Raw genomic sequence first — 21,799 nt, 5'->3', positions numbered from 1 at the left:
AGATTTACAGTTTAACATTTTATATTGTTGAGAATACTTTCACTCGATTTTTGGTTAGACTCAACTAATAATTTGATCTCCGAAAGTTATGGGCAATTAATAAAAGGGTGCGGTTTGTATAGAGTTGAGGCTCTAAATAATCAAAGTAGAGCGCACTTTCAAATAGTGAAATGTGGATTCAATACTGAAAATCTTTGTGATAGCCTTAAAATATATTTTTCATCTCTAATTATAAAATTTAAAGTTTTAAAAATATTACAAATTGAGCAGATTTATGAAAATTTGAAAATCTTGAAAATTGACGGTCCAAAAATGTATTAGAAGATGCACTATTTTCAAATTTGAAATCCATTTTTTTTTCAAGTCCATGCATCTTGATGTCGAGATGATTAATTTGAGGATATTTGGGCATCAAAACAACCTCTTCTAGTGAAAATTTTAAGATGCGCTCTAATTTGATTGTTTAGAGCCTCGGCACTTTTTTAAACTAAATAAAAATATGATTGGTTGTATACTTGTATTCCCCTTTTGAATAAAAATAGTTTATATTTTATATTTACTTCTATTTATTAATTAATAAAGTCCTTATCCTAGCCTTTAAATGCCAATGGCATCAAATTTTAATGGATACCACATAATTAGTAACACAGAATGCACAAAATAGGACAATACACATTGTTGTTCAAGGTTGGCAACATAAAATTGTATATTTTCATTGTAAACCCTTGTTCTATTTTTCTAACTTTGAACAACCAGTGATGTTATCATTATTTCGCTCTGGCCCTTTAGTGACACCAAATTACGAAAATTACTATATTTGTTCGAGGTTACCAATCTTGAGTAGGGGCAGTCTTTAGAAATATTTTATTTTTTTTGAGGAAGTGCTGAATTTGACCACCTTGATGATTTTATAGTATGGTTTGAGGATTTAATTGATTTTCTATATAAAACTTATATTATTTTAAGTAAATATTTGGAAACAACATTCAATGTAAAATTTACAAATATATTTTATTTCTCTATGATATTATGAAGTAGTCCCTTTTAAACAATTGTGAAATTAGTAAACATGTTATCTAAATACCCATTTGATTAATTTAAAGTAGATTCCCATATTCTATATCAAGAAAATAATGTTTGAGAGGATAATTGCATAGTGTAATCCCACTAGAGTACAGTATACTATTTTCATCCTTAATTGTGCATATTCCATGTATTCCTTCAAGAGCATGAAGCCCACTTGCTCCATTCCATGAAAAATCTATTTCAGAAGATTGTTTGGATAAGAAATTTTGGGAACCTTACACAAGTTGTAGACCTGTGGGGCCAATATTCCCACTATTGTGATGGACAAATCTGTTCGGAAATAGAGCTCTTTAATCGTGGAATTACACCGGCTATATCCCCACCAATGTGATTGACCGGTTCCGATCTAATCGACCAGTTAAATCAGGCGATTTTGCGAACAATGGTTGAGACCTATGAAACAAATCCGCAATAGTTCAAAATTTGAATTGGCACCATATCACGAAGTGGCCGCCCTTGCTCAATTTAAATTACGGAACGATTATTAAAAATAGGTTGTGTTTTTTAACGTCTAGATTTAGTATAGTCAACTTTCAATTTAACAAGTTTTTTTTAGTGGACAAAGTATGTATTTGCATTTTTTTTTCTAAACTTTCTCGCTGAGTTGTAAATTCATAAAACTCAAAAGTCTTCAAAAATTTCCGATCTTTGTTTTTACTAAAGGAGTAAATAGTTTGCTCCTAGGGGAGCATAGCTTTGTTAATGTTTTATTACATTAATAAACAGTCCTAATTGAGTTTTGTCCTCTTCCTCAATCGATCACTCGCCCTGACCATGTGAAAAAAATAGGATTTCAAGAAATAATGCATATTGTATTACATTATCTAGACCTTCCATTCCACTTTAAAATAGAACAACTGTTTCATGCGGACTGGACCGCATTTGTATAATATGTGGTTCAAAGGTATAAAGCATCCATCTTAAAAATGGATGCAAATAGGTAGTCAATCTAAAAACAATTGTAACTAACGGTCCAAATGTTTTCTCAATATAATTATTGTTTCTAGTTTTCAAAATTATTTTTTTTTTTATATTCATGATCTTCATGTTAAATATTATATATTCTCCAAAAATTAGGATCAAACTATAGTTAAAAAATATATTTATTGCCAAGCCCGCATTTTTACATGTGCGGGTTTGGCCGCATGCTAATCGTGTCCTTAAAAATAAGGGTTCATAGATCTATAAGATTTCTATCATTTTTTGAGCTTTAAATTTAATAGTCAGTGTTGAAATTTGATTTTAAAGCCAAAAATTTTCAATGCCCAATGTACTTTCTGGACGAGGACTCGAAGTGAGGCTTTACTTTATTTTCATAAAGCCCGGGCCCTATAAATTTGCATCTTGCATATCATATTATATCATACTAATGGAATCCACGTGCTCTACACGTGATTTGAATTATTTTAAAATAAATTAGAACCTTTTTAAAAAGGGTGTGGTTTACATAAGTTTGCAATAATAAGCAATCAAAGTAAGGTGTAATTTGTCATGAGAATCTATTTTCATCTCTAATTATAAATTTTAGACTAAAAAAATGGTTCGAATCAAGTAGATCTATGAGCACATGAAAATATTGAAAATTGACGGTCCAGATAATGTGTTGCAAGATACAGTATTTTTGGGACTCGAAATCTTTTTTTGTTTTCATATTCATACATCTCAATGTGGAGATGATCAATTAGAGGGTTTTCTGACTTTCAAAATTTACAATAGATTTTTTAGGTGCACCTTAATTCTACATTTTAAGGTTGCAACCTTATATAATTTTGTATATTAATTTTTAGTAAAATATTGATTAGAGTAGTGCAATCTGTTATGTTTATGGTGCTAATTTATTAGGTTGCCTATGCAATTCGTGTGACGAGTTTAGGTGCCAAAGTGACTCTAGAGATAGCTAGAGAAATGTAATAGCTAAAAATTTCTAAACAATTTATGTAAGTTATATTGAGTCATAGCAAATGTAACTTGGTAACTTTATAATTTGACTAATAAGTTGATATTATATTTATAAGAGAAAATATCTCCTTATCCCTTATTTTTAACTTTTATAACTCATGAGACCCAAGAATTGAAAATATTAATTGTAAGCAAAAGGCTTACATCTTTTTTATCTTACAACCCCCTGTACTACTTTGACCATATATTTTTTACCCAAACAAACACTAAAATGACACCCTATCTCAAAAACTTCATCTCTCTCTCTCTAAAACTTGAAAACGGCTTGGTCCACTGGCCCTGCCATTAGAGCCTCTTATAGCCATAATGATTCATGGAGCCCCTTTCAACTCTCTCCATATTGATTGACAGAATGTGGATTGCAGAGACATCAGCAGTGGGTTTTCCAAAGCCGACTGCTTTTTCAATCTTCTCTCCAATGTCATGGATGAAATCCTTCACTTTTTCAAGGAAACCACCTTTCTCTTCTTCTGTTTCGATCTTTTCCACTAGTTTATCGGATGAAGCCATGGCTTCATAGAAGGGAAGAAATGGAAAAACAGAGATAGAATCAACAAATAAAAAGAAAGATATGGAATTCAATAGAAATAATTTAACCAGCAAAAATTGAATCATTCAAATGGTTGGAAATTTAATATAATATAAGAAGTTGATTGCAAAGTGGGAAAACAATCCAAGGATCCATGAAAAATTTAAAACTTACTCTGTTTGTTTCTGATGCTTCTACGACTATGGGTTTGTTTATCTCTCTGTCATTTCTCTCTCTAAAAGCAATTCAGAAGGTGCATATTTGAACATTAAGCTAAATTTAAAAATAATAAAAAATTAAATGAAAGAATTAAGAAATAGAGAAACTTAGTGGATTAGCCTGAAATGCTCAAAATAATGTATTACACAAATCATGTTTTGTCTCTCAAAAATTGGTTCAAAAAGTGATTAGAATGATAAGGAGTATCTTAAGACATAAAAAGTTTGATGGATTGATTTGTTTCTTCTACATGTATGATCTTCTATAACCTACCCTCTCTCTAACTTGATTGTTTCCTTCGTTTATAATCTCTCTTTTTCTCTCTCTAACTTGATGAATTTGTTCGTTTCTTCTTATCATTAAAAAATAGTCATATTGCATAATTTTATCCTAATTTGCGGCAGTTGGATTAGTTTCCGGCGAGTGGGTTGCCGGAAAAGGAGGTGTAATTTGTGAAGGGCATGTGCTTTGTTATGTGGAGCGAGGTGGAAGGGTTGAAGAGAGAGAATGGGGCGATGAGAGAGAATATAGAGAGAGAGAATGGAGTTTTGAAAGAGAGATGGAGTTTTATAGTGTCATTTTAGTGTTTGTTAGGGTAAAAAATTGATGGTCAAAGGGGTCCAAGGGGTTATAAGATAGAAAAGATGAAGACATTTTGCTTACAAGTAATATTTTCAATTCTTGAGTCTCATAAGATATAAAAGTTAAAAATAAGGGATAAAAAGATATTTTCCCTATTTATAATATCAACTTATTAGTTGGTGCAACTATCCCTCAAGACCTACATAGAAATTAAGATCCCATTGGTTGGCTTCTATGAGGATTACGAATGGTTTGTGTGTTATATATAGACATGTCTATTGAGAGGCCAACGATGTAACTGACTCTTTGGCTATATGAGGGTTTACTTTGCAATCCCTCCTTATTTTTTATGTTCCTTTTGTTTGAACTTGTTGTAATTCTCCTTTGAGCAATAAAGTTATGGAATATTGTCCAAAAAAAAAAAACTTACAAAGGAATAAAGAATTGATTAAGATTCAAATTTGACATTCAATTAATATTACCATAAAGTAAACTAATGCTTAGAACATTAGAACATGTCATTTTTGTGGTGGCACTATGTTGTGTTACTCACGCAATTTGTGTTATTATTTTAAAGAAGTATTAATCTTAAGTAAACCATTGCTTCGAGCAGTGCAAAACATCATTTTTGTGGTGCCACTATGTTGTACTACCTACTCAACTTGTGTGAAATTCATTTTAAAGAAACTAAAATGAATGTAGAATTTATTTAAAGTTGACATATTGTTTCATTATAGAGTTTTAAAGGACATGTGCATTGGATTGCTTAAAAATTATAAACTACAAGTTATTTATCATGATCATGCTAGATTATATTGTAGGTTTATTTTTAATTAATCTTGTAGTAGTGCAATGTATCATTTTTATGTTGGCACTATGTTGTGTTACCTGGTTAACTTGTGTCAGATTTATTTCAAAAGAAGTCAACATGAATGTATGATTTATTTAAAATGAATATAGTGTTTCATTATATATTAGAAATGTGCATGTGCATTACAAACTAACTCGAGAGCTTAATGCTTTAATTGCGTAGAAGAAAAAAATAGAAGCTTTTTATTGTAGTATTGCTAGACTATATTGTAGGTTTATCTATAATTAATGTTATGTTTTTTAAATCAATTAGATTTATTAATCAATTTTTAAGAGTTTGTTCTAATTAAAAGATATAGTAAATATAACTTTTATAATTATATATATAATTAAAAGTTATAATAAATTCCTCTATATAGGGTACAAACTAACTATAAGGAAAAGAGAAAATTTTGTATAGAATCTTAATTTCTCATATTATTTCATTGTAGACCCTCCTTCCGTTTTCTTTTCAAGCGGTATAAGAAAACTTCTAAAGATTTCACCATACCCCATCATCTCTTATCTCCCTCTTTTATTGATTTTTGATAATAAAATTAGCCCTAAAAATTTTTTTTATATCATTTCAACCCAAATTTTTTTAATGGGTAGAAGGGAAAAAGATGGTTAAAAAAGTTTTTAGGATGAAATGGTATAAAAAGATTTATTGAGGCTAATTCTTATAATCAAAAGTTAATAAAAAATGAAGATAAAAGATGAGGGGGACGGTGAAATCCTTAGAGATTTTCTTATGTTGAAAGAAAAATAAAAGAAAGATCTACCATGAAATAATAGGAAGAATTAGAGTTCTATATGAAATTTTCCTTAAAGAAAAACACTCAATATTTGTTTTTCAAACAATAACTCTCTCAACATCAACAATATGTTTAAGAATTCTCTCTCCTTACGGTGATGTCATGGCACCTCCAACCCCATTCTCCATCCTCTCCACTAATTTCTTCTTGGTGAAGATAAACTTTCTTTGGTTCTCTTTTAACAAAGATGGATCCCTGATCAAGAAGAAATGCCAGCTTGTATAATTAGGGCATATTATCTCCAATTTGGTGTTTTTTAAAGTATTTTTCAATTTTGTCCCCAGATTTTCATAATAATGGTCATCTTCGTTTTGATTGTTTTGAGGTTTTAGAGAATAGAGAGTGAGTAGGGGTCCTAGAGATAGAGGAATGAGTTGGTGGGATTTGCAAAGAGACTATAGAGCATGATATTTTTTGTGTTTCTCCCTTCGACATTGCTGGTTATGTGAGCTCATTTATAGAGTGAAAAAAAAAAAATACCTCTCTTCAGACGTGTCATTGTTCTTTCTTTAATGTACATCTCTTACACAAAGAAAGGAACAATCGGGCTTGTAATGGGAAAGTACTTTCATAGAGAGAAAAGAAAAATAGCAGTTTGTAGAGGGACATAGAGGGTGCTCTCTTTCTCTTTTGCATTTGCTAATCTTGTACGTCTATTTGTAGAGAGAAAGGAAAAACAAGGAGTTTGTGAAGGGGAGCAATGATCTAATGCAACGGTTGTATCATAGTATAATGCAACGATACTTCTGGAAAATCATATTTGTGGTATTTGTATGACCTCAAATTTTGTATACACACTGTCTTCATCTCAATAATCAATCCCAAAAAAAACAAAAAAAGTTCAATTTGAAGCCTATATGTGGTCAAAATTAGTCCCCTCCAAAGACCATTCATTTTATGAATTTCAAGATCTTAGCCTCTATAAACTCAAAATCATTTTTTCTTTTTTAACATTGTTCATCTAATGATAGTAAAGCCATCCGAAAAAATTGGAAATGAAAAAAATCCTTCTAAGGCCTAGATCTAAGTATCTTACCAAAATGTACGGCCTATGTTAATTGGGCTAAAAAAATACTTTCTAGGTTGTGTTTTCAATTTTTTCTTTTTTTGTGATTGTTCACTAGAATGAAAAGAGTGTATATTTTAAATTTTGGATCAAACAAAAGCCATAAGATGGTTCTTTAAAATTATTGCATTATATTACTATACAACGATTGCATGAAATCATTCCTCAAGAGAAGGGATAGATGGAATGATGCAGGGAGAGTGATTGAGGGCCACAGACAGATCTTAGAGAGAGATTTGGATTGGAGGAGAGAGAGCAAAATGAGATTTTGCGTAGAGAGAGATTGAGATCTGCAGAAGGAGAGCAAAATGGGATTTTTTAAAGAAAGAGTTAAAGAAAATCTTTACACCATCATATTGAATATTTTTAATGGGTGCAGTTGGCATACGGATGCATTCTTAGGTGTAGAGGTAAAGTGCACCTTCATATTTTATCATTGTATATAACTTTGATGTAAAATGTTATTAGGATTATCTCAAAATCTATTTTTATATCCAATTATAAAATTTTAAATATGATTATCTCAAAATCTATTTTTATATCAAATTATAGAATTTTAAATTAAAAAAATGTTTAAAATCAAGTAGATCTATAGACATATGAAAATCTTGAAAATGGACGGTGTAGATAATATGTTGTAAACTGCACTATTTCTGAGACTTAAAATCTTTTTATTTTCATAATCATACATCTTGATGTCGTGGTGATCAATCAAAGGGTTTTTCAACATTAAAACTACCTTTTCAGATGGATTTTTGAGGGGCAACCGTAATTCTACATTAGATTTAATATGGACTGATTTAACGGTTATGATTGCATTTTTTATTTTAATTTTAATTTTAATTTTTTTTCTACAAATTCAAATCACTTGAAATTTTGAGAAATTATTATCTAAAACTAAGAGAATCTAATAAAGACATCAAAAAATTAATTTACCAAAATACCCCTAAAACAATTTTGGGGTATTTTGATCAATTTAATATTTGCAAATTATTTTTTAAAATATTTTTATTAGGTGTGTCTTGATGAGAATAATTGATGCCTAAAATTTTATATGATTTGGATTTATAAAAAAAAATACTAAAATTATATTACAAAATGAGGTTGTGACCATCAGATCAGCCCAGATTTAATTTGGGCTATTGGGTTTACACTACTCCATCAGCTGATGGGCTGACCTTAACCTTTTCCCCATATATATATATATATATATATATATATATATATAATAATATCATGTAACCATGCCATCATAATATAATGAAACCACACTTCTAGAAAATAATGTTTGTGGTATTTGTATGACCTAAAATTTTGCATACACGCTCTCTTCATCTTAATAATCAATCTAAAAAAAATATGAAATAATTTGTACCCTATATGTGATCAAAATGAGTTCCTTCCAATAGTGAATCTAAATCATCCATTTGGCGAATTTAAATATCAAGCCTTGATGAATTTAAAATCAAAATTTTATTTTTTAACGTTGTTAATCTAATAAAAATAAAGTGGTTCAAAATTTTTGGAAATATCATTCTAAGACCTAGATCTATTCATCTCATCAAAATGAACGGCCTGTATTAATTGGGCTAAAAATATATTTTATGTTGCGTTTTCTAATTTTTAGTTTTGGTAATTGTTCATTAGAATGAAAAAAAAAAATGGCTCTAACATTTGGGTCAAACAAATGGCTCTAACATGGTTTTTGAATATTACTTTATTATATTAATATATAAATATTACATAAAATCACTCCCCTATATATACACATACAGGTTATGTTAGGGTGCTCATATATAGATCGTTTTATAATTCTATTCAATAAATTTTGGATATTAATATGCCTATTGTTTTGCACATGGATCATTTATATTATGTTACATTATCTAGTTTATGCCAGACACCTCTTCCGGGCATTCCAAACGATCCATAGGCATTTTTTTAAGTCTCTTACCGGATGCTATCCAAACAACGATACCAATCCCATTAAGAGGTTCCACGGAACTAAACGGGGGCCGTAAGAGTACCGTCTCACCCTACATTCGTGCAGCTCTAAAAATAATGCAAAACCATGATAGGTAAAGAAGTACGATAGAATGTTGCTACCAAATCCAACACTTCAAAATTTTATTTATTATCCATGGATTGGGGAATTTGGCACCCGAAGTCAAAACCCCACTCAAAAATAAAAAAACCAAAAAGAAAAAAGCGGAAGTAAAAACAACAAGCCTACAAAATTCTTAGGAAATCTATTTTTATATCTAATTATAAAAATTTAAACTCCAAAAATTGTTAAAATCGAGTAGATTTATAAACATATGAAAATCTTGAAAATGAACGGTCTAGATAATGCGTTGCAAGATGCGCTATTTCTGGGAGTTAAAATATTTTTCTTTATTCATATATATGCAGCTCGATGTCCAGATGATCAATTAAAGGATTTTTCAACATTAAAACAAGCTTTTCTGATAGATTTTTGTTGTGCATATGTAACTCTACATTTTAAGGTTGCAACCTCATATAAACTTTTTTCTTAAAGAATGGTACAAGTTTTCTATACTTCTCCTACAACATAGAACTTTTATCCTCCCCTTTATCCAACCATCCATTCTGAATGGAGGGCTAAGATTTCCCCAATCACAATGTCACATTTTTACACTATTTTATTTTTAATTTTTTTCTATAAACTATTTTGATACCAAATTTTGGACGTCCATTTCTCTATTAAACTCTCACTAGTAAAAATATAAAAATAATATTTTTAATAAAATAAAATGACCAAAATACCTTTGAAAGATTCAAGAGGTATTTAGGTTATTATATTTTATCAAAAAATTATTTTTAATATTTTTTTATTGGTGCGCCCCAATGAGAAGATGTCACATGCCAAATTTCATATTCATACAATTTGTATAAAAAAAAACTAAAAATAAAATACTTTGAGACGTCGGATCTAAGATCAAACGGTGAGTGGCTCTCTTTATCAAAATTGGACGGCTGGATGGTAGGGGAAGGATGGAACTTCTATGATGTAGGGGAAACATAGAAACCTTTCTCGAGAAAAATAAAAACAAAATTAAAAAATATTAGGATAAAATTGGAATAAAAAAAGATGTGCATAAGAAGAATAAGCGAGGAGATGTGGAAATGGCCAATTCCCCATAAGGTACATATTTTTATTTAGTTGGCAGCATAGGATAAAATTCTAACTGTGGACAATTTGATTAAGAGAGGAAAAATTCTACCTAATGTGTGTCTCTTATGCAAACAAGATGCTGAAAATGGAGCACATCTCTTAATTCATTGCCCCTTTACTACGAGGTTGTGGTATTGGCTGCTAGGGATGGTGGGTGTTCTAATGCCATTACCACAATCAGTAAGGGGGATTGTATCATCTTTGAAAGTCACGTCTTTACCAAAAAAATGGCGGCAAATTTGAAAACTCTGTGTTGCTACAATCCTTTGGGAAGTGTGGAGGGAGAGGAATCGAAAGACCTTTGAGGGAGTTGTTTGCTCCACGTTTGTAAGACTACTATTTGGGCGTAGTTGTCAGTTCAAAAGGAAGGATGGGTTATTAGTAAGGTGGTTATTATGGTCAACTTGCATATCTATTTTCTCTGCGACACAGTACTGTTCATCCTAGAAATATCTGGATTGCTCCATGCCCTTGTAGTTTTAAGCTAAACTTCAATGGAAGTCCTAATGGCAACCCAGGGCCGGCTGGAATTGGTGGTGTTTTAAAGGATTGCTATGTAAGTGTTGTTTTCTCCTTTGTCAAGCCCATATGTGTCAAAACAAGTGTTTTAAAAAACGTCGAGTCGAACCGGACTCGCCCGGTTCGACTCGGAAATCACAAAAAGTGGATCGTATCGGCTAAAAAATCGGAAATCGTTCGGTTCTAGAGAGAACCGGACGATTCTGTACAGTGACTCGCCGATTCACTGTACGGAATCGGCGAGTCCCGTACGGAATTTTTTTTTTGTAATCCATGATAGATTTTTTTGTAATACTTGATCGATTTTTTTGTAATCCATGATCGAATTGTTTTTGTTTTTTTGTAATCCATGATCGAATTTTTTGTTTTTTTGTAACCCATGATAGAATTTTTTGTAATCCATGATCGAATTTTTTGTAATCCATGATCGAAATGTTTGTTTTTTTTTCTTGTAATCCATGATCGAATTTTTTGTTTTGTAACCCATGATAGAATTTTTTGTAATCCATGATCGAATGTTTTGTAATACATGATCGAAATGTTTGTTTTTTTTTTGTAATCCATGATCAAAATGTTTTTTTTTTTTTTTGTAATCCATGATTGAATTTTTTGTTTTTTGCTTTTTTTGTAACCCATGATAGAGTTTTTTGTAATCCATGATTGAATTTTTTGTAATCCATGATCGAATTGTTTTTTTCTTTTTTTGTAATCCACAATTGAATTTTTTGTTTGTTTTTTTTTGTAATCCATGATCGAATTTTATGTAATCCATGATCAAATTTTATGTAATCCATGATCAAATTTTTTGTAATCCATGATTGAATTTTTTGAAAATTTGTGATTTTTTTTTTTTAATCCATGATCGAATTTTTTTTTGTAATCCATGATAGAATTTTTGGAAAATTTGTGATTTTTTTTTTTTAATCCATGATCAAATTTTTTTTTGTAATCCATGATATAATTTTTTGAAAATTTGTGATTTTTTTTTTTAATCCATGATCGATTTTTTTGAAAATTTGTTTTTTTTTTTTTTTAATCTATATTATTCAAAGAGAAAATGAGAGAGATGATGATTCTGAGGCCACCCTATCCCAGCCATATTATTCACATATCGAGTCCCAACAGCAACAGTGTAGGGATGAGCACAACAGTGCAGGTGAGCATGAAAGATGGACAATCTTCGGGGATTTTAGATTGGGAACACAATAAAACACTAACACTCAGGGAGTTGAGAATAGTCAGACGCCTGCTAATATCGATGATTCGTTTTTAGATCGAATCAATGAATTGTTAAACGAATTCAATCAATGGCACCAGCGTGACCAAGAAGAACAATAACGTCGTTTATCATTTTATTTTTAGATCATATGTTACTAATTTTATGCTTTATTGTAGTCCATGTATGTTGATATACTTATTCCATGATAATTATATGTTTATCCTTTTGTGTGATGTAAATTAAATACTGAATGGCGGTTCATGCAGGGAAAGAACATATCAATATTCGCATATTCATTCAAAAACATGAAAATTCTTAATGGAGTACCCTCATTTCTTATTGAATTCCTAAAAAACAATATTTATAATGAATTTTAATAATTTTTTTGGATTTTTTTTAAGCTTTATTCTGACCGATTCACCCGATTCCCGATCCGGATCGCCGATTCGCCGATCCGAATCGTTTTTTTGGAAGCCCGATCCGGATCACCGATCCGTTTTTTAAACCATTGGTCAAAACTGCTAATTTTCCTGAACTAAGCACTTTATTGTGTGGCTTGAAGATCTTTTTGAGGAAGAATCTACACTCAAGTTGCGTTATTGAAGGTGATTATCTAAATGTGATTAAGTGGTGTAGTTTGGAATAAAAAGTTCCCTTGGGAACTTCGGTCTCTTTGGTTGCATGTCATGGATTTAGCGACAAGTTTAGCAGTATCTTTTTTCCATGTTTATAAGGAGGCTAATTTTGTGGCTGACCTTCTTGCCAAAGGGGGTACTTCTTTATCCTCTCTAGTTGTTTCTGATGATGTCATTTCCTTTGATTAAAGTCTAATAAAATTATTGATCTTGCTCAAAAAAAAAAAAAAGAATAAGCGAGGAGACCTTGTTGTTTAATAGTATATATAGAAGGAAAAAGTTTATATAAGAAATCAACCTTATACAATTGAAGTAAGGTGCACTTTAAAAATCTATTAGATACGGTTTTTCTGATGGATATAGCAAAAAAAAAAAAAGGAAGGAAATTTTCAAGTTATGAAGATAGTGCATCTTGTAAAATATAATCCGGACATCTATTTTTCAAAAAATTATTATCCTTTGGGCTTTAAATTTTCTAATTTGGGGTGAAGTGCGCTTTAAATTTTCTAATTTGGGTTGAAGTTAGATTTTTAGACTATCACAATGGTTTTTTACACCAAAAATGCATCTCAAAATAATTTACTGGTTTCACCTTACCTTGTATAAACTGCGACCTATACACAATAGTTGGATATATATATATATATATATATAGTTTTATTTTTACTTTTGTTGAGCCGAATCTAAAATATTTATAAATTTTCTCCTATAATTTTTGTCAATATGTATTTTTGCGCCAAAGATTTTGTGTCCGACCTTTTAAACAACTAATTTCATCATGATTTTTCAATAGAAAGTTTTCATATAAGTTAAACGTTAGTTGCAGATGTAAGATCCCAGTAATATGAAGTTATGCACGATGCATTTTTATTAGATGCTGTAGATTTTGCATTGTTTTAAAGAGCTTCAATTTTAACACCGACTTTAAATGTGACCAATCTTTACCATCGAACGAAAATAAAGCACCACATCATTGATTCTATAGGTAAGGTTGCCGCCTAATATAAACCACACGCTTTTCAAATCGGAAAAAGTTCATATAAATATTATTAGAGTAAGGTGCACTTCAAAAATCGTATGGAAAAAAATGTTTCGCTATTGTAAAACTTCCAATTTGATCATCTCGATTTTAAGATGTATGAAAATAAAAAAAAAAAAATTTCAAATCTTAAAAATAAATTCCACAGTCTTAAAAATATTACATATTGTAACAAATTATTTAGACCGTCTATTTTTAAGATTTTCATTTTTTTATAGATGTAATTGATTTTTTCTATTTTTGAAATTTTAAATTACAAAAGTATAGAATGAAACCATTTACCTTTAGTATAAAATGGTCACAATTAATCTTTACCATTGGATGTGAAATTGGGTGGTTGCATTTATTCCATTGACCAAGCTCAAACTTAAAAGAAAATTTTATTGAACTTTGTGACACATCCAAACTATCAAATTTCACATCGGATGGTTTTAAGTAATTGTGACCATCTTATATCAAAAGTAAATAGACTCGTTATATACAGTCTTTTTTAAATTCATAACTAGGGATAAAAATATATTTTTTTAACCGTAGCCCCAGTTGGAGCTTAGTTTACTTCTACTTGAAAGATTTTTTTAATATGAAAATTTGATAACCACATAAAAATCACTAGATGATTATTCTCAAAAGTCAAAATTCAAAAGGTACGGTTTCTATAAGGTTGCAACCTTAAACAATCCAATTAAGGCGCATCTTAAAATTTTATCATAGCATGTAATTTTGTTGTAAAAAATTCTTAGCATTATCTTAAAATCTATTTTCATACCAAATTAGAAAATTTTAAAATCCAAAAATGGTTAAAATCAATATGTGAAAATCTTGAAAATGGACGGTCTAGAAAATGTGTTGTTAGTTGCACTATTTTTGGGACTCAAAAACCTTTTTTTTTCCATATTCATACATCTTGATGTCGAGACGATCGATTAGGGGGTTTTTTCAACATTAAAACAATATTTCTGATAGATTTTTGAGGTGCATATGTGATTCTACATTTTAAGGTTGCAACCTTATTAAAACTTTTCCCAAATTTAAAATTTAAGTTTTATAATAGTTAGCGCTCATCATATAAAAATTGGACAGTCTCTATTCAACTCAAGATATTTTTCTTCTTTTTTCAAATGCACAGAGGCTACAATTAAATTATTATTGTTTTTATCAAGGTTAGCCTACAGTTTGAAGAGGTTACGTCTCAAAATTTTATTTTGAGGTTCATGATCTCCATGTTAAAGATTAAATGTCCTTAAAAATTAAATATTAAAATCCACAGCAAAAATAAATTTATTAAGAGACCGACATTTCTACATGTGACAGGCTTGGGGGCATAGACACAGGCAAGAGTAAATTTGACATGTAACGGCTTGGCGGCAAAGAAACGGGTAGGAATAAATTTTGACAATGCACTCCCGCAAGGGTATAATATATTTGAAAAACATTTACATAAGGTGTCAACCTTACACTGTATGAGTAAGGTGCACCTAAAAACCCCACTGGAGAAAGTTGTTATCATAATGGAAAGCCCTCGAATCTATATCTGGACTTCAACATTCATAAATATGAAAAAAAATAAAAAAAAGAAGAGATTTTTGATCTTAGAAATAGCTAATCTTCTAACATATTATATGGACCGTTTATTTTTAATATTTTTAAGTATTTATTGGCCATTTTTAAGAATTTAAATTCACAATATATTTTCATATCATCGCAAAGCTTTTTGGTACCAAAACTACATTTTCTGCATAGTTTTGAGATGTACCGTACTTGAATAGTATAAGATTGAGACCTTATACAAACCTCACCCAGTATCTTTTATTAAACGACTATCGCTTTTGCAATCGAATATATGAGTGTCCCTCTCACGGTATTTTCGTGCACAGATATTAATCCGGAAACCCTCTCAGTTAAGCAAGGCACACACTCTCTCTCTATCTCTTTCGCTTTCTCTTTCTCTGTCTAAGAACGCTCGCTTGGGATTCCTCAGAGCGATAATGGAGCGTACCTTTCCTTGGTAGAAAGGTTTAGCCGGAGAAACTACTTCAAACAAAAAAGGGTTTGGCGAGAGAGAGAGAGAGAGAAATTTGAGGAAATGGGCCTTCTTTCCAACAAAATCCAGAAGGACGACCTGAAACCAGGGGATCACATTTATTCATGGAGAAACGCCTATATTTATGCTCATCATGGTCAGTCTATAAATCATTTTGTTTTTAATTTTTTTGTGTGTAATTTACGTGAAATTTCCCCCTTTTTTGCGATAATTAATAGCGTTTAAATCACATTCTCTTAACATGAAACGTCTGAAAAGCTAGAATTTGTTTAGGATCCCTGGTTTTCTATGATGAAATTTGAATTTTCTCTGGGAAAGGAATTGGAAGCTTTGCTCGTTCAATGGCTGAATATTTTCTGACTCATGGAAGTTTATCATTTATTCCTTGAAGATGAGGAATTATTCAGAGGGCTCTGTGTGAACCCTAATTATTAAGTATGCAAAAATGCCAAATGGGGCTTGTTGCTAATTTGCTGCAATGCGTTTATTTTTATTTTTTTCTTTTTTGGTTGATAAAGCTTCAATTTTTTTCATGATCTTATATTGAATTTTTAGGTTATAAAGCATAGTTACCGGTGGGAAGGAAGAGAAGTATGTTGTCTAAATTGGCTTATAAACGCCTTACATATTCATACGAGTGCTGGAAACAATATAATAGATTTTCCTAGGAAATTAATGGGTTGTACCGGAACGCTACCAAACATTAAAAATAATGTTTCTTTTGCTGGGTTAAAATAGTAAATGATGGTGGAATTAAGAAAATGTAAAACAATAAATTGGTTAATGACTGGTGTTTTCTCAGAGAGAACTAAACTAGATCTGGCATTGCTTTTTCAAATGTGGTTTTTCAATATGTAGGATCAGATTGAGCTATGTGTTCTTCTTCTTCATGATTTGGATGGTTTGAGATTCTTTTGTTTGAGTCTAATCTGTTTCGTTGTCTTTCACAGTTTTCACGCCTAATTGGATTTGAGAATAGGACCATTATGAATTAAATAGAAGAATATTGAGAAAATTAAGTTGATTTCCTTACACCATTGTTGCCAAACTGTCAGATGGAGGGCAGCATAGCCGAACCTTACCTTCTTCAAATTGAGATCAATGTTCACCTCATCCATTGTCTTCAACATTAGACTCCAGAAACGTTAATATTCAAACCTTCAGTCCTAAAAGATCATGTTTAAGGGATTTCACATTAGGAGTTTCAAACCCACTTGCATTCCATTGTAGATATTTTCACGATTGTGATAATGATATGGCTCTTTTCAATTTTCTTCATTCTCTGTCCCACCCTACAGCTACATTGTCAATCATCATAATCTCTTGGTGATCATCATGATAAAGTTCAAGAAATACTTTTTATTGTAGAGGTCATATGTTTTATACTGGTGCCTGTTCATTGTTCACTTATCACATCCTTTGATGGAGTCTAAAGGCCTTCTCTTTGATGAATGATATAGGGATTTTATTACTGATTTAGAATTTGGTCTTACTGGTATTTTGAAAGGCAATCGGTATGGCATAACTCGTTAGACATTGTCCATGAGGTTTATTCATGTAAATATGGAAAACGTATCATTAAAAGGATGCATTTGCTAGGATTTTGATCTTGAACAACCACCGAAGAGATTCATTATTTGAGGGAGCAAGATTAGAGAAAGAAATATTTCCATTTTGAGATACCATAAACAGAAGAATGGGATACTTGTAAATACAAAAGGTACTACACAATTAAACGGAAAGAAAATAAGGTTGAAGTTTGTCAAAACTCGATATGTCTCCAATTCTAGAGATTCCATCTACATACTCTCACAAGCAAGGGTGATGGTTGTGCATGAGGCTGCACATTGTTCCAATCATTACGTTAGATAGAATATCTTTCCAAATCTATGGCCTCTATTGATTGGCTTCTATTTTTGTGAGGTTCACAAAATTTCAAACACCAAGCATAAATGAAACAGAACAATTCTCATCATGTAATTGTACAACTGAAACAAGTTTCATCAAGTGATCCAGAACATGTAAAAGTTCAAAAGATTCACAATGCTGGAAGAAGAAACTGTTCCTTTTTTATAATGATGAGGAACCGTTAGTAGTAAGTAGACAGTAGTGTACAAAGCATGGTCCCTTATAAAAAAAATGATAATATAGCAGAAGATTCAATTTTCATGGTATGATTTGAAGCACCGTATGCTATTAAAAACAATGTTCAGGTCACAGGAATCATCTACGTAAAATAAAGCTCTGGAAATAACAGTGTAGGATCCTTCCATGGATTCCATCCAATAAAGGTCCAAAGGCTCATTCATGTTACTAGAGAAATCAACACTCTCTCCTGAGATATGCTTAAAGGATTGATTGTGTGCTCTGCCTCAACTATGATGGAAATTGAAGACCTAATGGGTCTGCTATCTCCGATTAGTACCTTGTATGTTTGAGTTCAATACTTGATCTGATGGTGGTATTATCATTTCCTTGGATGGCTGAAACTTGTTTTTACCATTCATGACTCTTTACTGGGACAAGACTACGTTAGGCTTTGCAACGTGAGGGGAGTATATATAAGGGTCTATTTTTTTTTTGGGTAGATCAGTGGGGAATACAATCCCTACTCATTTTTAGAAATAATTAGCTGTTTTCGAAAGCATTAGTGGGAATGCAAACTTAGACCGGTAGCTGAGACACAAGTGGTGCTATCACCACGACTTCAACCCCATTCCCGTATATATAAGGCTCTTCTCTCAAGTGATACTATTGATTTCATGGGAAGGCAAAGAGCCTATGGAGGAAGATTGTTAAGTGGGTGTGGGAAATTTTGGGATTAAGTATGGCATTTGAGAGATTTTATGTGTTTAGAATGAGAAGTACAAACTACAAATGCTCTCGGGATGTCAAGGGTTTTTTATGGAAGACCGAGGTTGTGTAAGTTTATGAGTCTTCTGACAAATTGAGCCAGTGATTTGATTTCAGACGGTCCCACCTTTCCATATATGTCCAAACTAGAACTTAGGACTCGTATAATCCTAACCAGATACCAATTACACTAGCCTTGCCATCATTCTGTGTGTAATTTCGATGCCTGCCACCTTCTCAAAAAAAAAAAAAATTTCAATGCCTGTTTCGAGTTTCTTCACTAAGACATTCCCCTAGGTGACCATTTATGGATATCAGTTTGTGGAGTGCTTTTGGCGTTTATATCTATACATATTGATCTGATCAAGGATGCACTGACCTTCTCATCACTTGCTGCATTGGTGGCTAGAAGGCTTGAGTCATAACCCTTTACTGGAGATTGAAAATACCCAAAACGTTTGCTTTCTATCCAACGAAGCTTTGTGGTGTTTAGGAGGTTTGCAACCTTGCTATTTGTATGCCATTTCATAAATTTAGTGCCCATGCTTGATTAGATTAGATCTGGTAATTGTTCTAGCTTTTCATTATGCTGAAAGGTGTTCTTATCTCATATGCCTTCAAGCAGATGCCACATTTAAGTATAGGAAGAAGGGTTCTGCAATCAAATCATACTGTTGGAATGGCATTGAGAATGTAGAGTAGTAATTGCCGCATTATATGGAAGTGCTGCATCAGGCAAAGTCTCTAGCCATTTAATTTGTTTCTTTTTGTCTCGGGCCTCATTGGAATGTAACAGGGTGTTTCACATGGTACGGATAGTTGAATGTCCTTGGGTATATTAATGTCTCAAAGTGTCAAGTAGATGGGAAAGTTTGATGAGAGTCAAAGTTTTGGAAGTGCTAGCTGCTTAATGTTGCTTGACTAATATTGAAAATAATATCCTAGTAAGGTCTGTAGTATGTTTCATATATATATTTATTTATGTTGCATATAAATTTTTATTTTCACAGTTTGTAGTGTGAAATCTCGTTTCTCTGGAACACAATCAATACGAAGTTATTTTCATCTTCCCATCTTGTGCCTTGTGATGTTTGTTTTGTAGACATATATAGATGACAACAATACTGCCTAATACTTGTTTCATGTGCACGGTTTGCATACCTATGTGAAGTTGTAAATGAATTTTGTATACTCTTTTATTCATCATGGTACATTGGTTGTATCCAGTGAATAAAAACTCTTTCTTCAAAGAAGGAAAATCTCGCTAAGTCAACTTCCTTCTCGTCCATAGCCAAATTTAAAAATGAAAAACTTGGGTTTCCCGAGTTTCTCTTTTTAAAGAAAAAATTACTAAAAAATTGTTAAAACCTTATTGTGGTTATCCAAATTGACAGTTTCACTTGATTTGGTTTTGGCAATGACTGAGTCGGTCACCAAGTTTCACTTTTTAAACATTGCTTGTCTCGACTGCCACTTTCTATATACCTTTTTTTATATTTTTAATAGATGAGAGAGAGAGAGAGAGAGGTAACTAACCGCTGTTGAATTAGGCATATACGTCAGCGAAGACAAGGTGATCCATTTCACTCGGGGAGCCGGTCAAGAGATTGGAACTGGAACCATTCTTGACCGTCTCCTTCTCAGCTCATCTCCAGTTCGCTCAGACACCCCATGCGAAAAATGCGGAGACAACACTCGTCTTGATGGGGTCATAAGCTCGTGCCTTGATTGCTTCCTCTCTGGTGGTGATCTCTACCGCTTCGAATATGGTGTCACCTCCATCTTCTTCCTTGCCAAGGCCCGAGGAGGCACGTGCACCCTTGCCTGTTCAGATCCACCTGAAAAGGTAAGTTACCTTTGTACCTAGTTTGCAATGGAGGTTAGGGATTCCATAAAGTTTATCTGAAAATCATGGAATTCTATAGTATACTACATGTAATATATTATTTGTATGCTAGACTTAGATTACATCATTCATTTTCCATGATAGACGATGGAGGTGTGAACTATTTTTCCACTTGAGGATACAAATGCCGGGAGCGGTTTGTCGCTAACATTAATCAGTGAGAATGAACAACAGAGACCACATGTAGTTTAGAACTACTATACTGCACTAATAAAATGTACTTCCCCCAAAAAACCCGCCCATTCATTTTGTTTTTTGTACTCTTTTTCCTGTATTAGTCTACACTTTGTGAAAAACTAGATGCATATCTTTTTTGTATGAACCTTAAAAGAGCAATTGTAACCTGCCCTCTATTTTTCTCAATTTAAGGTCCTCCATCGGGCTACTCACCTCCTTCAAAATGGGTTTGGATTTTACCACGCCTTCAGGAATAATTGTGAGGACTTTGCAATATATTGCAAGACCGGGTTGCTAGTGGTTACGAGCCTGAGTGTGGGAAGGAGTGGGCAGGCAGCCTCGCTCTTGGCAGCAGCTTCAGCTATTGTGTCATCACCTTTGCGTTTTATGACCACCAGTTTTAGTGGCCTGGCGGTGGTGGCTGCAGGCATGTATTGCATTGGCAGGTATGTGGTTGATATGGGGGTGAGAAGGGATGTGATTGAGATCGCTGTCGAGGACCTGGTGGCTAGGTCCGAAGTGATCAGGCCCGAGGTTGTGGGGGTTGTGCCTGATGAAGTGCTTGGCAGACTTCATGGTAGCACGCAGCAGCTTGTGGCCAACTGAGTTATGAGTTGGGTTGGGCCAATATTAAAGGTATTGGGAGGTGGAGTAAAGGAAAGGGCCTAGTAGAATGTGTTTTTTTTGTGGACCTGGATGTATTTGTGTGTATGAGAGGCCCGCATGAAGATGAAATGCGGGTGTTGGTCTCCCATGTTGTGATTCAATGGCTTGTATTAGGAAGGCCATCTGGATCATCCAGTCAAATGAGTACTTTTACTTGGTAACATGCGCTTTCTTCGTCTTATCAGGAAGTGCATATTAATGGTTGACGCCTCGCAGGAAGAAGAGGCTTGTGAAGAGAAACACCGGAGAAGAAAAGAAATTTCTTTCAAAATTGGATAGTTTCTATTCAATCTTGAAGTGTTAGGTTTTTCTAATATACAGAAGATACTTGGAAAATTTCTTTTGCTAAAATTATTGTAGTAAAGATTCCTAAAAATTTGAGATTTAAACAATACTGCTAGCATGGATTTTTGTCGAGGGAGTAAATAAATATTAGACTCCCA

At 32.4% G+C, this 21,799-nt stretch overlaps 1 protein-coding gene across 1 annotated transcript; it reads left to right on the top strand.

Annotated features, from left to right (window-relative positions):
• Positions 1-15,744: 15,744 nt before the first annotated feature.
• LOC18431359 (NC domain-containing protein-like protein) lies at positions 15,745-21,745 on the top strand. The gene is made up of 3 exons (XM_006841484.4): positions 15,745-15,890; positions 20,158-20,453; positions 20,883-21,745. Exons 1-3 carry the CDS (start codon positions 15,797-15,799, stop codon positions 21,294-21,296), a joined length of 804 nt encoding a protein of 267 aa, XP_006841547.1. The 5' UTR covers positions 15,745-15,796; the 3' UTR covers positions 21,297-21,745.
• The last annotated feature ends 54 nt before the right edge of the window (positions 21,746-21,799 follow it).

Source organism: Amborella trichopoda, chromosome 2, assembly GCF_054954075.1.
Source record: "Amborella trichopoda isolate Santa Cruz 75 chromosome 2, AtrichopodaSantaCruz75HAP2 v2.0, whole genome shotgun sequence".
In the NCBI taxonomy this organism is placed as follows: Eukaryota; Viridiplantae; Streptophyta; class Magnoliopsida; order Amborellales; family Amborellaceae; genus Amborella; species Amborella trichopoda.
Note: the sequence above shows the minus strand (reverse complement) of the source record. Positions and strands in the feature narration are given on the sequence as shown.

Excerpts from the sequence above, each read along its gene's own strand:
- LOC18431359 (XM_006841484.4), top strand. The coding sequence starts at position 15,797 with ATGGGCCTTCTTTCCAACAAAATCCAGAAGGACGACCTGAAACCAGGG. Across the intron at positions 15,891-20,157 it reads CTATATTTATGCTCATCATG|GCATATACGTCAGCGAAGAC; the intron begins GTCAGTCTATAA and ends CTGTTGAATTAG. Across the intron at positions 20,454-20,882 it reads GTTCAGATCCACCTGAAAAG|GTCCTCCATCGGGCTACTCA; the intron begins GTAAGTTACCTT and ends TCTCAATTTAAG.